Genomic DNA, 17621 nt, shown 5'->3' with positions numbered 1-17621 from the left:
AAGGATGAGGGTCATTAATGACAATTATAAACTTCTTTTAGGTAAAGAGGTTTATGTTGAAAGCCATCGATCAGCGAAGGTAAAGGTATGGATAGCCCCGCAGTTATTGCCTACAACCACTGAATAATTTTTAAATGAATTGTCTTTTATCGCCAGTCTCGGTTTCCGTTTCAGCAGACGAAAGATGGCTGTGACGTCACAATCAAGTTTCTCCATCTTCCTCCATGAAATTCCCACATTTTCTTTTATTTTTTGGCTCCACCGTGCGACAAGGCAGCGGCGCAGCGGCGACAAGGTCTATGTACATGGCGGCGTCCCGCTGTCACCATCACCATCAGGATCATTGCTCTCAAGAAAGAGACGGGAGCGGTGTCAGAGGAGGTTGGCTTGCGAAGGCAGCGCGCGCTTCCTCCTTCCCACCCCCTTCCCACATTCCATCTGTCCTTCCCCTGGACGCCAAGAGTGTCGCCACCTCCCCGAGAATACCCCAAAGACCTCATCATCATCATCATCATCATCATGCCTTCTAGTTCTTTTTTTTTTTTTTTCCTCCATGCTTTAGAACTATGCTATCTATCCATCTGCTGTCGTCGACGACGCGTCGGTTATGGCGAATGGCTTCTTGGGCATGTGCTGCGTCGAGTGCTTTAATTTGAAAATGCCGTTGCGGCCGCTGGCTGTTTGCGCATGGGTGACACTAGCATTCGTGACGGTGACTTCATAGTCCCAGCTGCAGGCTTTTCGTGGTCGGTTTTCCGTTGGCGCGCTGCGTTGTTGGTGTGGAGATCCACGGTAGACCCCAGTCGTTGGAGCGTCGTGGTAAAGTCGAGCACGGGTCGGTAGCGTAGTGTCGTGAAACGACATGGCTACTACACCGACGGGCACGCCACGCCAGCAGAAGCGCAAGCCGAAAGGCAAGAATAGCACCATCGAACTCGCTGAACGCCACGGCTATTCGCCGTCCAAAAAGGGCAAGACCAGAGAAAAGGACTCCGGTTCCGTTACTATCGCTGCATCGTCAGCGGTGTCGAGAACCAAAACTGCCTTTCCCCGCCAGCTGCAGTTTGCATCCAGCAACTGGAAAGCTCTCCAAGAGGTGTGTAGTGCGCGTGTGTGCGCTCTCACGAGCGCGCTGTGCTGTGCCCCTTTCCGGCGTCATGTTTGCTTGCTTGCTTGCACCTCTAGCCTTCGCGGTTCTGAAACGTTTTGCGTCGGGCTTGTGATGAGGCTTGTGAATGCACTATAGTACAGCGCTCAGGGATATTACCTGACCGTCCGCAGTATGCAGTGTGCAGTGTGTACTGGTAAAAATGCGATAAACTAGCTTATCTACCTTTGCCTTAGTTGGTGCATACTGAGTTATTTCTTTTTCATTTGGTTAGTTACACAGGGTGCGAAGATCATAAAAACTTTATGATATCATCTGCATCATTCATTGAGTTTTGAGTCTCATGAAAATACTTTGATAATCATTACATTGTGTTGATATAGGCACTGTCATGTTCATTATGTACAACCTTCCTGATTTTTCATACTATCTCATGAGTGGCGACTGCCCAGCACTGCTGCACCGGCCATGTCCAAGATTCCTGCTGCTGAACATAGAATCATCAGATGGACTGTTCTGATTAATGCGAAGCAAAACTTATTCATCGCAGCACCAAGAAGCTGCAACTAACTGTTTTATACACTGCGTATGGTGTAACTGATACCAGAAAGCATAAATATGTAATAAACACTCTAGTGTGCCATGCCCCAGAAACTACTTGCAGTTGGCCCTTCAGCACATTAGTTTAGTTATAAGGGAGTGATTACTTGTTAGCATCCAACAAGTCCAACCTTACAGCTACAAAACAAGGTACAGCTCTTTCGGAAACTTCATAGTTTATTCAAAAGTGGGACCAACACCATTCCTGGGCAGTACCTCTACCAACTGAGCTAGCCTGGAAGGTCTGCAGATTATACGATATTGTGAGACAACTTGACCAAAACGTAAATTGGGAATGGATCGTTTTAAAGTTTAGGGGTATCCAGCGAGGTGGTAGTAGACTTGTAATAAGGGAGCAATTACATGGCGATAAATAAAATAAATTCTTTAGAGGCACTACCTACAAATCTCACTTGAGTGTGTGGACATGCTTGCAGCATTGTTTGCACTCATCCGGAGCCATAAACGTGCAGCTTGTGGAATGATTTAAAAGCAGTGCTATTGGAACTCGGCGATAACACTTGCTTCACAGGGGTTGCATTTTATGAAGCAGAATAACCAATTGCACCATGCTATCTAGATAGAGAGGCATCGGCACAAGAATAGACACAAACACATTAAAGAAGAAGGATTGCACTTTGTCTATTGCCGTGTCGATAGTCTCATGCTGACTCCACTCAAGTATGTACCAACCAGCTCAGATACACCCGATTTTACACCTCACTCTCTCCATCGGCATGATCGATCTACATGCTTGTTGCCTCACCTGATTTTTGCTTTGCTTCACCTTCACGCTGGCGCATTATTATTAAAGATCTGGAAGGCTGTACAACCTCGCAGTCACTATTTTTGCTTATAATGCACAAATTCTCTGCTGGTGACGTACCAATGAGGCTGGTGACGTACACTGCCTGATGCCTCATTGTTACTTGTTTTCGGTTAAATTTTGAATAAGTTCTCGTTATTTGCAGTTTCATTTTTTAATTACCTCTGACTTGACCTCTCTTTGTATATGTGTGTGCGCATGGCTTTGAGCTTAAAGGTTCCTCTTGAATATGCACCACTTGTATTTCATTGTTTTCAGGGGTTCTTTAACATTGAGGTGCAGTGTGTGCAGGAATGAGGTGCTTATTGTCAGCTGGCAACAGATGTCTAACGCATAAATAGTTGTACTTTCCAATTAGTTATAACTGTGATTACATCATTATTTCACATTTGTCAAGAGGATTGTCTTCAGAATTGTTGTGTTAGCAGCTGGCACATTGCATTAAAGCGAAGAGAGAGACTGTGCAACAGAGTTGCACAAAACAGGCATTTTTGGACTCTTATTTGCATGGGGCAGATGACGTGTAGAAAAATTCAGTGCACAATTTTCTTGGTCATTCAGCATAACTGACATCTCTAAAAAGTCTGCCTACAGGGCAATAATGTTAATTTCGTCGTTTGTGAGTGACCAAGCGAAGTGCCTCCACTCCTGTGCAACTTCCATGTGGTTATTTGATGGCATTCTGCAGAATGGTATGAAATCTCCAGGCACTTACAAACTGCCACCAGCGTATTGTATGTGCGTTTTCGGAATTTCCTGCTGCGACGAGCGACGGGAACCATTACCGTAGTCTAACGTGTTAGTCTGTCCACTGTGTCACAATTGTTTTCCTTGTAGTTAGTTAAACAAGTATCATGTTGCTAGGTTCAGTGAAGGTCTTCTGCTTACTGTTATTTTACAGTTGATAATTCTTGTTTCATTCTGGTTCTAACTTCTAGACGCTCCAGATAGGGCAGAAAAGTGGAGCACCCCAGAAAGTGAAAAACCGAAAGAAAAACACAAGCAAAAGCAGCTCAACAACGGTGGCACCGGTGAAGTGAGTTTCTTGTTTCATGCATGCACAGTGAAAGTGGCTGGGCTTGGCTCTGCAGGTGCTGAGTTTACCTTGCGTTATTTCATTGTAGAAAAGAAGAGGTCTGGTTTGATGGTGTTGACCCTCTTCTGTTGGAGCCTGAAAATGTGCACAATGTGCAGACTGCTGGCCAAGCCATTGGTCTTGAGAAGAAGGGCACATACAATAAGTGAGTATGGCTAACACAGTTGTGAAGCCTTTTCTGCTATGTTTTGTTGGAGAAAGAATGCACCTCAATAAGGCAAATGCTTACCATTACCTGTTTTTAATTTGCTCAATTTATAGGCTAACCTGCCTTCGTGCTATGTTAAGAAAGTACAGGTGCGGACATAAGTAAATGGAGCACGCTTTTCCATTCAAATTAAATTTATGCCTTATGTATTGAAGATAAGGAAATATGTTTTCTTAATGGAGCATGATTTCGCCGCACACTGGGCAATTAGTGATATTCCCCCCTAAATATGTGATTTGATGCAATTCGATTTAGTGACCGTAAGTTGCACAGCAGAGTGGCTTCATGCTGTGAGATGTGTCTCTCTCAAAAGGTGCCTGGTTCGGTCATGGGTCTGTTTCGGCACCATAAATTGTAGAAGGAAGGAAGGCACACCAGCTCGATTCTAGCCAATCTTTACTGAAGTTCCAACATGGCACTCACACTGCTGCTGCTCAAGCCCCACATTCTCGTGCTGCTTCTTCCTTTTCGTCTTTCTGAAGCGTCAGGCGCCAATGTTCAGTACATGCTATAGCGTCACCATAGTCAAAACGATGGCAGCACACTGGTGGCTGAGCTCTAATGTACCTTGTAATGGGCCTAATACATATAAAATTATAATCTAGAAAAGCATAGATTATGATAAATGATTCTTCACAAGTAAATTTAAAACAAACCACTAGTGATTAGAGGGAATTTATTGCATCAAAAGTGTTCTGTGCGCTTAACATAGCACCTTCTCCCAGCCTTTTGAATAGCTGGTGGTAAGAGAAGAGAGCAGTGAGCAAACCAGTCATGTATACTATATCGGGTTGTTAGGAAACTTGCCTGGCAGCTAGGAACTGTGTGAGTTGCTCTATTGGCTGTGTTCTGAAAACAAGCAGGTTTTTCGCCATCGAGCTTCTTTGTTAGTAGCAAGCATGACAAGCCTACATGTACATCACAAAAAAGAATTCTTGAAACATTATGGGCGTGACGCCATAAAGGTGCTAAACACTAGGAATGTTCTAAAGAGCACTGGAAATCCATACAAGGCCCATCACGAATGTGTTGAAGCTCCAACACTGCTCAAGCAAAAACATGAGCACAAGCGGAAGGCTGTGCAGTAAAGAATCTGTAGGAGGAAGGAGACCCTTTAGTGTCTATCCTCTCTGAAGGCACTACTGACCAGTGCCCAGGTATTTATCAGCATAGACTTAGGATAAAAAAGGATATACACAAGATAGCAGAAATATGCTGTTCATTGATGTCAGAATACTGGTAGTACTTTAGTACATCAGAGCGGTAGATTGCGCGTTCAAGTTAAACAGGTGAATATAGTGAAAATCCTTTAATCTGATTGTTTTGGTATGAATTGTAGAAGCAAGCATTCCATTTGCTGCACCATGTTACTAAATAAAAAGTCATCAAATTGCATATTTTTGAATGACAGGAATAGAAAATTGCAATTAGAAACGTGCTCCAAAACTTGTTTTACTTCTCCAAAATGGCTTTTTTACTGCTCCCTGAGCTGCTTCAAAATGCTTGAGCCTGCTTCCACCCCCGTTCAGAATAATGCCGCAGCTCGTTTCGTCTTCAAAAGTTTGAGGATTGCTGTTTGATGGTGTTAACAGATTTTACGTGTAATTCGTATTTGCATTTCGTTTGATGCTAACACTGTGTTTGATTTTGAGAGGGGTACACTTGGAGTGTAATTGCTTTCTGTACAGGCCAACCAGGGTGGTTGCCATGGACTGTGAGATGGTGGGTGTTGGTCACGAGGGTAAGGACTCAGTGCTGGCACGCGTCTCGCTAGTCAACGTCATGGGCCACTGCATATATGACAAGTTTGTCAAGCCCACGGAGGAGGTGGTCGACTACAGGACGGCAGTCAGTGGTGTCCGACCAGGCGACATCGAAAAAGGTGAGCATGCCACACTGGGTAGCACCGAGTGCTACACTGCGCAGTGATGGCAGGTTGGTCCATCTACAGAAAGTTTGGCCATTCCTGTCTGCTGGCAGAGTTGTGGACTTCAAGTGGTGTGGCATCTCACATTGGCCTTTCCCTTATATGAGCTCTGAGAACCCGTTGCCTAAACTCTGCAATTTTAGGCTGTCGTGTAGTGTAGCATTATTTTTAGTGCAAAAGCACCATTTGGTTCGGTGAATTGAAAAAACGGGTATTTGTGAAGCTTCGACCTTTGAGTGCCTGCCAACTCGGGCTTTGCTATTGGGATGGGAGGGTGACATTGGAATGCAGCCTTCCAAAGCCTTTGGATCCCGAGTTAGACACTGTGCCCCTTGGCCATATAGACACGCTCATGCTGCTTGGTTAAAGCGGGGCTTTATATCGATGCGAGGCGGTCTTTCATATAATCGATTAGCTTACATTTTACGGAATTAGTATGTGCAGAATAATAGAAGAACAGACTGAAAGATTAGTAGTAAAGTGCACTTATGTGAATGATGATCTTCAAGGGGAGCTTGGAAATGAGAGATGTTAACACTGCCCCGTCCTCGAACAGCAGCGGGCGAGATGATGTCATCTAGATGTACCATTTACCAGGATGACTAGACCCCTTTCGTAATTCGTTAATTTGGCGTCATTGTTAAAACTGCATACTACTGCTCTACAGATAAGTGTTGCTAGGGGAACTAAGTGAACATATTCTGCTGCATAAATTACGTACACAAACCATGGCTATAACATAAATTTCCAAAGAACTGCTGTTCCGCCATCAATGGAGTGTGCAGCCTTGAGGTGCAGCCGACTTAACATTTATGAAAGGGGGTGCATGGCAAACGTTTTAGGTTTTTCTTACACAAGATACTGCTTAAACAATCTAGAGCACAGCACGGGATATGTCTCGAGCAAAGCATAGCTCGTGAGGAGCCGTTTATTATTGTGATGTTCTGCGTGCATGTTCTTATTCTTTGTAAACCGTTTTCTATGCAGTTAGACAGAAATGAGTGTTCCAGTCAACTAAGGGGAGGGAGTGTAAAACTTGACTGGAAGGTCGAACCTGAGCCCAGTTCCTCATTGCACAAGTTGCTTTTAAAGGGCAACTCTGATGGTTTTTCATAATTTTGACTTATTGATTGCATTGCATTCCTCTGTGTGCCCCGACTCCGACACAAAAAAAAATACTTTTCGAAATTCCAAGTAAGACTATTTTTAAAGTAAAAGAACAGCAAATTGAAAGCGAAACTGGTTTCATGGCCAGAAAGAATGTTCCAGTTGACGAAATGGTGACGTCACATACAGTATTGGAAAAAACACTCGTACGCACATTGGATGGTAAAAAAAAAAGCCTGGAAATCATGAGGCGATAGATAAAAGCTTGAGATAGCCTAATAACAGCTTCAAAATTTCATGGACTCCACCGGGGTGGCACAGTGGTTAGGGTATTCGACTGCTGTGCCCAAGGCTGCAGGTCACTTGGTGGCCACTTTTAGGTGAAGGCGAAAATATAGGCGCCCGTGTGCTGTGCGATGTCAGTGCACGTGAAAGAAATGCCAGGTGGTCGAGATTTCCGAAGCCCTCCACTACGCCATGTCTCATAGCCCGAGTCACTTTGGAACGTTAAACCCTAAAACCAAGCAAAAATTTCATGATCCCGCCAGGAGCGGCCAGTAACGCTGGTATAATGTTTGTGCATCACAAACGAAGTGTTACCTGCAGAAATTGTCTGAAATGAGACCATGAAAATGGCACATTTTAAAATTGAGTTACGAGCGAGTGAATTATTGCACTACATCCAAATTTGTTAGAATGCATAGGAAAACCTACAGCAAAGAATTCTACCAGAGTATGCGAATGTTGGAAGACCTCCGAAGTTGCCCTTTAACTAGCCTTTGGTTCTTGTGCTTGTGTGCAATCTGCATGCAAGGACTTCTCACTGATACCTCTTCTGCCTGGTTTTCCTGCAGGTGAAGAATTTGCAACAGTCCAGAAGGAAGTAAGCGAGATTCTCAACGGTCGCATTCTTGTTGGCCATGCAGTGCATCATGATTTAAAGGTAGAGTGTCAAAAACCAGCGCTACAAATTTGTACACAAGAAACATCTGTGATGTACTGACAGCAGTGCATCCTTGCAGGTGCTCTTTTTGTCTCACCCCAGGCGGCGGATACGGGACACGAGTGCATATCGTCCTTTTCGGGCTATGTTTGGGGGCCGCACGCCCTCACTCAAGGCTCTCTCGGAGCGCATCTTGGGAGTCAAGGTCCAGCAGGGAGAGCACAGCTCGGTTAGTCCCTTTTTTCTTCCTGGATACTTGACACAGTGCCTTCTGTTGAACAGTTTATCCAAGCACTCTGCCTTAAAAGTGTGGGCTCATTTCCAAATCAACTGCTCTGAACTTCAATACAGCAATAGGGATGAGGTTATTGTGTACTTGCTTTTTGTAGTCGAGGAAGTGAGGCAGCTGGGCACTTGAGTAGCGAACAATAGCAAACTAGACGTTTATTAGACGAATGCGTTTATACCAAGAGAGTGAGGATAGACTTTACAGCTGCTTTTATAGGGCTCAGTAGGTGGCACAGTAGGCGACCATAGTTGCCCGACGGCTACATAGGAATAATCTAGATACAGTCGAGCATGACAGAGACAGAGCTGTGTGTGTCAATTTTCTCATATAGTTCAGTTCAGTTCAGTCATGTCCGACTCTTCGTGACCCTATGGACAATATAATGCGCCATGCCTTCCGGTCTCTCACTATCTTCCTTACATCACATAACTTATCTGCAGCGCCTCAAGGATGCCATCTAACCATCGCGTTCACTGCCTACCCCTTCTCCGGTGACCCTCAACCTTTCCTAACATCAAATCTTTCTCCTCTCCAGCGACTCCTCTTTTCTGATCAGATGACCAAAGTAGCTGAGTCTTAACTTTAGAATTTGACCCTCCAATGAGCAGTCAGAGTTTATGGTCGACAATATTGACTGATTTGATCGTCTGGCCGTCCTAGGAACTCTCAAGAGTCTCCACCAGCACCACAATTAAAACGCGTCAATTCTTCGGCGGTCAGCCTTCTTCACAGTCCAACTCTCGCATCCATACATCACAACTGGAAAGACCATAGCGCGAATTATACGGACCTTGGTTGGCAGTGTAATGTCTCTGCTCTTTACTAGGCGGTCAAGGCTAGCCATGGCTCTCTTTCCCAGAAGCAGGCGTCTCCTAATCATGGCTGCAGCCTCCTTCCGGGGTAATCTTGCCCAAGAAGAGAAAATCTGTCACAGCTTCCACTTCTTGTCCCTTGATGCTCCAGGACTTGATAGGGCAAAACGCCATGATCTTTGTCTTTTTAATGTTTAGTTTAAGCCCAAACTTCTCACTCTCTTCTTGTACGCACATCAGAAGTTTCTCGAGTTCCACTTCACTTTCTGCCATTAAAGTGGTATCATCCGCATATCTAAGGTTGTTGATACATTTCCCAGCAATCTTCACTCCAGCTGAAGACTCGTCCAGACCGGCCTTCCTCAAGATGCACTCAGAATATAGGTTAACTTCCAAGGGGCGAGAGGTTTTACGATGCATACGAATACTAGTATTAGAATTTTTCAATACGTAAGTTGAGTGTATGCATTGTTAAAATCTAAGCTACGGATGAGAAGCACTGATTCTTCTATTCGGCCAGCAGTCTCCAACTGGTTGTGTGATTGAAAAAGTTGCCAGTGCTTGGTTTCCTAATACGGCAAAACCTCATCAGGTTTGACATTGAGGGACTGAAAAAAAATATCCAAGCCATCTGAAGGTTGAATGAGAAGGACTGCAAGAAACTTATGAAAGCAGTTGCACACTATAACAATTATAGTTGGTGAAATGCTGGAGATAGTCTGTTCCTCTTGACTGAAAATGGCGCAGCAACAAAGATTGTTCACTATTCCTTTATGCTTTACTGCATGCCAGTGTCGAGGATATCAGTGCAGAACTGCTCTAAAGCAATAAGATCTTCTGCAGCATTTTTCATGGTGCGACATGGCAGCGGAATCTCCTCACGAGTGCCGATGGTCTCTTGTCGGGAGGCTTCATGTGAAAACAGTTTGTGATAATGGGCACGCAGTTGTGGGACCACATGGGTGAGAGAGATGGGAATGTAAACAGGCTCTGAAACACCTTAAAAAAAATGTTTAGAAGCATCTGAGACAGTGCACTGCTAGGCTGGCCTCAACGCACAGATGGTAGCCACTATCACCACTGGCTGCCAGCGAAACTCAGAAAACAAGCTACATGACTAGGAGGGCCTCCAGTTGCTTGTAACTGACTGAGCATCACACTGACTGCCCTTCAAGAAGTGTTTGAGTTAAATGATCTAATAGGAATAGCTTTTACTAATTCAGCACATTAATCTGATGTTAGCCGCCAGTCTTCGCACATCAGGAGTGTTGGAGAAAGACAGAAAGGTTGAATTAGGCGATACTGCTATGTGAATTACATAGACCTAAAATGTGTTCAAAAATAGCCAGCTGACCAAACTGTGCGAATTATGCAAGTTTTAATTATCGAGAGTCTGCTGTGTTCTTGACAAGACGCTTGTGGGTCTTGTTGTACTTTGTGCTTTTTTTTGCTTAGGAGATGCTCCTTCTTTAAGTGAGGTCATTCTCATGTAGGTATCACGGATAATTGTAACTACATCATCCGTCCTCTTTCTCTATTATAGAGTAAAGGTACTTTAACTTTTTGTCCTCTGGGTACAAAAAGGAATGCTAAGGAACTTTTATGACTTGTGAAGGTTCAATTGTACTCAAACCTGGTTATAATAAGTGAAGGCATCCACCATGGTGTGCTGCTCGGCAGTACACTCTCTCTCGCTTCCTGCGAGAAGTGGTCTGGTCTTTAAGGTCCTTGTGTGTGCGATACTCGCTTGAGTACTTAGCGAATTTAACGCCTAAAAGACTGTACAAATATCTTATCACTCAATTTTTCCCATCCCCATTGTACAGAACCTTGTACTGTAAAGGCTCTGGGAAAGACAGGCTCAGGCGAGTTAAAAATACAACTGTTGCGTCTGGTGTCAAAACAGTCTTCTTTAAATTGCATACAGGAACCCTGTCAGTTAAACATGGCTAGAGGAAAATGAACTTTTTGTACCTTAGGGCTCCAGCTGTCTGCTGTGCAAGAAACCAGAAACAGTAGACGTGTTCCTGGGATGAAGTGTTCTTCTGAGATGTTTTGCAAAGAACCCTGAGAAAAGAGTTGCCATTGACACTGTGTGGAGTCCGTTGCCTGAGTGACCACTGTAAATAATATTGTCCAGTATGGTCAAATCATGGTATCGGGCCTCATTTGGAGGAGCAGGGTAGCTATAAGTCACTGTGACTTGCATGCACGATCGGTGTGTGATTATTTTGTCGAACAAGTGTATAAATTAAGACAAGTATTAAGCAGCATGACGACGCTGCGGATGACGTTTTGAGTTTGATGGACCAGCTTGTGAGTAATAGCGATAATGGAAGTCCATTAAACACGGTTGTCTGCCAAAACGAATGACATTTTTTTTACTACGGTATTTATACAAATTCATGCAGTAAAGAAAAAAAAACAAGCGATTTTGGTTCAGTGGCTCAGGTTAAAACCCGATCAATTCAAATACAGTCCACTCGGATATATATTTTTTTTATTGTGCAAGCACTATGCACAGACACGCAAACGTTAGATGATTTTTATCTGCTTGAACCTCCGGATAAGTGCTTTCACATTTAAAAAATAAATACGCATTTGCAGGTGCAAGACGCCCAAGCAGCGATGCGTTGCTACACCATGTACCGAAAGCAGTGGGAGGAAGATGTGCGGAACGGCCGAAGACGGTTTGTTCAGCAGAGGCAACAACAGCCACACCAAGAACAACAGGATTCGGCAGCCTAGAGGCAATCAGTGTACTGCTTTCTATTGCGTTGTTAGCCAAGCTGGCAAATTAATTATTGATAAAGATTATCTAACAGACATTTCTCAACAGCCTGTTGTCCTGTCTTTCTTGATGCACTCAGCTTCTTTGGTCTGGTGGTTTCACCACCCACAAATTCACTACTGTGTGTCAGGTTAGTGACCAGAGAAAAAGGACATTGGGTGGTTGACATATTCATGTCAGAGGAGGTAGTGATGGTAATGATGGTGGCATACCCTAACGCCAAAGCAGAGTATCACTGTGGCGAACTTCGGTTCTTGTGTGGAGACATGCTTTTAAAACCCACCAAGTCCGCTTTAATTTTACTTAGCTTCAGTTCAGCAGACACTCTGCTTTTATGTTGTGGAAGTTTATTACGATGGTACTTGAATTCACCCTATGTACCTCTGGCGCACAAGGGAGGTACCCATCTTTACACTATCTGCACGAGTAAACCATCTTTGTAAGCCTTGTAGGGGACGTGTGGTAAATCAGAGAATAGATAGTTCAAATAAGAGTGTGGATTCTAAAGAAAAGAAAATGTAGCAGGTGGTAGCAGAACTCACGTGAGGAAGCAAGATGAGGAAATTGCCAGTATGGAATGGCTACAGTTGACGCAAGACGAGGCTAATAACATCAATGGTCAAGACGATGGTGACCGCAACCTGGCACTTTGGAATTCCTGCTTAAAGCAATGGTTTTAAAATCTTTGGATAAAATGTTAGTCCATTCCATGTGGAACTCCACAAGTTAATATCAGAGCAACATGAGCGATGCAACAAGTCGACCGAACCTCCAAGTGAGTGGAGTTAAGCTGACGTCCGTATTTTGTTGTAAGGTCACAACAGAATGGCTAAGAGACTGTATATCAGGTTTGTGCTGTACTCTCATAGTTCATCTGATTGTGATCTTATTGATTGCCTCGGGGCATCAGTGGGGTATGCGATGAAGCATAAGGGAAATTAAGCAAGCAAGTTAAAAAATGGCCGATTTTAAGTAGTTGAGTGAGCGATGATGTGCTGGCTTAACAGCGTGTTCCCCACTTATAGAACAGCGAGTGCATATTGACAAATAGGAATGATCAAAACGACCGTGCATCAATATTTAACTGCTACCATCAGCCCAACTACCATATTTACTCAGGAGACCTCGATTCTAACCCAACAGTAGATACGTCAGAGTCGAGAAGAAAAAAAAAAAAAGACTTTCTTCAAATGTGAGACGGCCGAAAAATGAAAAAATTGAGAGCGACAACAGCCGCAAAATGCAAACACTCGTTTGCAAAAAGCCTGATAAAGTTTTCTTCGTGAACTTTGAAGCGCAATGCTCACAAAACTCAGTCAGGTGGCAGGGCGAAGTTCCATACCCCGCGAAACTCGTGCTGCGTGAAGTCACAGTCATTATTTGAAGCGCTTCCGTCGGCTACGCCAAATAGTAATGCTGCAGTGCCATCTTGTGGTGTAATTTTGTGTGGACAACACCTGCATGTAATTTTTTCAGTGTGTGATCGTAGTGTTATGAATTATCTGTATAAAGAACCCCAGGTGTCGAAATTTCTGGAGTCCTCCACTACTGCGTTTCTTGTAGCCTGAGGCGCTTTGGGATGTTAAACCCCACTAACGTAACCAAACCAATTATAAATCCTCGAATCTAAGCCGACCTCTGCGACACATCTTTAAGGTAGTTAGGTGTGTCATGTCCTTAAAGAAACTGTGGGCTTGGATTCAAATAAATACTAACCTACTGCAGGATGAAGGCCCAAATGCAGCCTTCTTTTTGCTGGCAAACTGGATTTCCAGTGAACGGAGCCTATAACACCATCGCATTAAGACTAACGTGTGTTATGATTAGACTGAAGTTCAAGACCGAATAGCAATTACTTTAGTCAACATTTTTAAATGACGGACGGTAAGCAAATCGGTCTTCACGTCCCCTTTTTTACGAATCAAGATAATGTTAACACTTGCTTACCCACATATCAACTATGGAATGCAAATGTGTTGTTACACACTACCTAAATTATTAAAAAATATAATCCTCGACAATGTTGATATCAATTCCAGTTCTAAACATTGTTTATTAAAATATTCTGGGTCTTTCTAAATACTATAGCATTTGTACTATTGATTTTATAATTTAGATATTGTATAACGATATTTTATTTTTCTTTCAACCGTGCACTTTGTTTCAGAACCTGCAAATGGTTTGGTTTGGTTTATGGGGTTTAACGTCCCAAAGCGACTCGGGCAATGAGAGATGCCGTAGTGGAGGACTCCAGAAATTTCTACCACCTGGGGTTCTTTAACATGCACCGATTGCACAGCACACGGGCGCCTTGCTTTTCGCCACCATCGAAAAGCGGCTGCCGAGGCCGGGATTCGATCCCGCATCCTTGGCCACAGTAGTCGAGCGCTGTCACCACTGCGCCACCCCGGCGGGGTAAATGGTATGTTTTATTGCTTCCTCCCTCTTCTAACAGTTATGCCTTTTATGACACCATACATTTGTATTGCTGCCTCTGCTACAAGACGGGCTGAAGACTATTCAAGTTGCCACACGCCACTTTTTTCCTTAATTCCATTGTAAAAATGCATTTTATGGAAATAAATCATCTTCATTCTTACAGGACTCTAGGTACAAATCTCGCAAGGCACCGTGCAGGTAGATTTTCTAGTGCATCTCTTTTCTCAACAAATCTACAGCTACCTTATACTGGACACCTTTCAACCTCTGCAATCTATGCAAGGCTTTCTTCCTTTTTCGGGGCATCGACGGGTGCAACGAAGACCGCGGTGAGCGTCCGGACTCGAGAAGCGCACCGGGCGGAGGAGGTGGCCATCGCCTTGGCCGTTTCCGACCCCGGATGCACTACAGTGTTGTGTGACTCTAGAATGGCAGTGAAGAACTACGCCAAGGGTAGGGTATGTAGTGAGGCCGCGCGCATACTGCGCAAGGCCGAAGACATCGGACGCAAAAGTCCTGTGGTGATCAAGTGGTTTCCGGCCCACATGGGCAGTGACGTGTCGGAACGCGGAAACGTGAACCACAACGAGACGGCCAACTCGGCCGCGCGAGGACTAACCAACCGCGCGGCTGCAAGCACGGCCGACTCGGAGTCTTGGTCGCGGCGCAGTGCCAAGGACAAGATGACCACCTTCAACGAAATAGTGAAATGGTACAGACTGAACAGACAGACTATGCCGCCACCTCACCCGGGGCTTACCCGGAAGGAGGCAGTGTTATACAGACAGTTACAGACGGGGTCCCTGCTCACCCCGGTGCTAGCTAAGCACATGTGTCCGAGTGTGCACGCGAGCGACATGTGTAGACTGTGCGCGAAGGAGAGAGCCACCGCGACTCACATCCTTTGGGACTGTAGCGTAAATCCGCGCGAAGCCAGCGAGAAGACGACGATCCCGCCGCAGCTAGAGGCTGCAACGAGGAGCTGTGATCAAGAGACACAACTCAAGGCCGTCCAGCAGGTCTCGGCAGCTCTAGAGAGGCAGCGACAGAGCGAAACCGAGGAGAGGTGGGGCAGCACCCCCAAGAAGGGGGCGGCGGCCCTCTCGAACCCGCGGAAGTAGCGAGGGACGTAACAAGACCTCAAGGAGCACAACGCACGAGACTGACGTGGCCGCGTCACGGTAAAAGCTTGTCCTCCCTGCTTGGAGGGAGCCTAACCGATTCTGCAGGCATTTTAAATAAAAGTTGTTCTCTCTCTCTCTCTCTCACCAACATGTCTAATTTGTCCACACCAAGCTTCATTATTTGTATCCTAATTACTTCTACTGTAGAGGTCTGTGTAGCACCTTTCAGCTATTTTAACTATATTATCAATATTGAAAATGGCGCTGCCCTAGATATTCTACGGAGTATGCGAGATCTCCTCTTCGACACTTATAAGCTACCACCCTTCTACTTCTTATTCTTTACATTGCGCTTAACAGCTTTGGAGTTCTGCCGTGTCCCATTTGGCTATCTGATCCCAAACTTGTATTGCAAGTGCAACAGTGTAATATTTGTGAGAATATCGTTAATCTGAATGCTAACATCAATCAGTCTTCCATGAAAATGGAATATCTGTTCTGCAGTGCGATTCTAAATTCAACTCTTCATCTTATAGCTAATGTGATTCTCTTTACTAGTTTCCTCCATTCCCTATAAAACTTCGGCTTTTTGGATACCCCACTATCCTTTGGTCAGAGTGTGAAAGGTCCCTGCTAATAGAAACAAACCCAGAGTATATCATTTTTTTTTAGCCATTGCTGGCTTTAACTGGGATTAAAAATGCCAGATAGTAAGGCTCTAACAATTATAAGCTTGCATAATCGGTACCAGTAGTGATGCTTGGCTGCCAGCGCTCTCCACAGTTGATATGCAGCCTAGGGATGTTAAACCTAAAAGCCATGCAGTTTTGGCTAAGTGAAATTATTATTCTCTTTTGCTGAACCAACATGTTTTCAATGCACTTTAAAAATTTCCAGTTTTCCAGTTGTGGAAGTTCAAATTCAACGAGTTTCTAATGTCACATTACTGAGACCTTTTACTTCAGCATATTCATTCTTAGGACAATGTCGCAGCCCTCTACTTTGACTATGCTGCCTTTTGGGACCGCAATAACGCATTCATCTTTGTCATTCTATTTTCCCCTTAATCCTCTGTGTTCTCCATCTAGATTTTGCCATTTCATGTGAATGAGACTACATGACATCGCCTCAGCAACACTGCATACATTTGTAACGATTATGATTTCCCCTACAAAAATTTAGAAGCAGCCATATGTTCTGCTGCCAGCTATTGAGAAGATTAGTAGATAATGGTAATTCTGGCTTATTGCTTCTCAATATAAAGTTCAACAGTAAAGTGCAGTATACAATTATGATGTGGTTTGAATGTGTAACTGGTAATCAGGCTAATAGGGGACAGATTACTGCCATGTAGATCAAATCACAAATTGCTTTCAACAAGCTCATAAGGATTTCATAGGAGGATTTTCAAATGCAGCATTTCTTGTGCTCCATCATACCAGGTGTGATGGTGACATCAGATTGACACAAGTCAAGCGAACCTTTTCCATAGTCTTTTATTCCTTTTTTTTTCTCATTTCACATCCCAGTTTGTACACCTTGATGTCACTGGATAACATTAGATTAAATAGCACAGGTGTCTCTCCTCTGTGAGTCGGGTCGCGTGAATGCCCCACGCAAACAATAAAACAAAAAAGGTACAACAGCAAAAAGGCTCCGGCCTCACGCGAAATAACACTGGACGTCTCAAGATGGCTGAGCAGCCTGACCATCGAGGTCTGCAATTCACACGACTGAGCAACTGTGACAGTGCCGGTGACTGACGGTGTCACTTGCTACCAATGCCTTGGCATCAGATTCAGAAAACATATCACATGGAGTTAGTTGCAGGACAGCAAGAGCTCTTGACAGAGTGTTCAGTAGTCTGCTTTCTACTCAAATCCACCTTTTGGCCTGCCATCATGGCTGATGCCAAGTGCTGTTCTTCAGCCATAATTAGTGAATAGCACATTCAACAGTGCTACTACGAAGGTAAACACAAATGATTCCCCTCAGCAACACACAATAGCCTGGCTGCATTGTCAAGTAGCCATCGTCAATCACGCAGGCACTGAGCCGAGATGCATTGGCCTTGCTCCTAGTTGACCGTGATGTTTAATAAACCTCTTCCAAGTTTCAACAAATCCTTCACTATGATTGCTGAAGGTGGTGATGCGTGTAGATCAGTTTTCAAGATGGCGCACGCCAAGCATTGCTCAAGCTTCCAATTAAGAACAGCACAGCCATGCATTTTCATCTCGTGCTATCAGCATTTGTACCACAAAACAGCGCTCACCGTAACAACTGTTCCACTAAAAAGCAACTGTCTAGATGGGCACACTAAAATTGAACTCCATACAAGCCCCTTGCCA

General features: G+C 44.3%; 1 protein-coding gene across 1 annotated transcript; it reads left to right on the top strand.

Annotated features, from left to right (window-relative positions):
- Positions 1-565: 565 nt before the first annotated feature.
- On the top strand, positions 566-11752 carry LOC146207840 (uncharacterized). Its single transcript, XM_084590879.1, has 7 exons — positions 566-1096; positions 3473-3570; positions 3659-3775; positions 5527-5720; positions 7727-7815; positions 7895-8044; positions 11524-11752. Exons 1-7 carry the CDS (start codon positions 863-865, stop codon positions 11662-11664), a joined length of 1023 nt encoding a protein of 340 aa, XP_084447005.1. The 5' UTR covers positions 566-862; the 3' UTR covers positions 11665-11752.
- The last annotated feature ends 5869 nt before the right edge of the window (positions 11753-17621 follow it).

Source organism: Amblyomma maculatum, chromosome 1, assembly GCF_055883805.1.
Source record: "Amblyomma maculatum isolate TAMU_Amacu chromosome 1, ASM5588380v1, whole genome shotgun sequence".
Lineage (NCBI taxonomy): Eukaryota > Metazoa > Arthropoda > Arachnida > Ixodida > Ixodidae > Amblyomma > Amblyomma maculatum.
This window is presented reverse-complemented; position numbering and strand designations above follow the sequence as displayed.

Coding starts and splice junctions, on each gene's coding strand:
- LOC146207840 (XM_084590879.1), top strand. CDS start 863: ATGGCTACTACACCGACGGGCACGCCACGCCAGCAGAAGCGCAAGCCG. Junction 1,097..3,472: donor ACTGGAAAGCTCTCCAAGAG/GTGTGTAGTGCG, acceptor TCTAACTTCTAG/ACGCTCCAGATAGGGCAGAA. Junction 3,776..5,526: donor AAGAAGGGCACATACAATAA/GTGAGTATGGCT, acceptor CTTTCTGTACAG/GCCAACCAGGGTGGTTGCCA.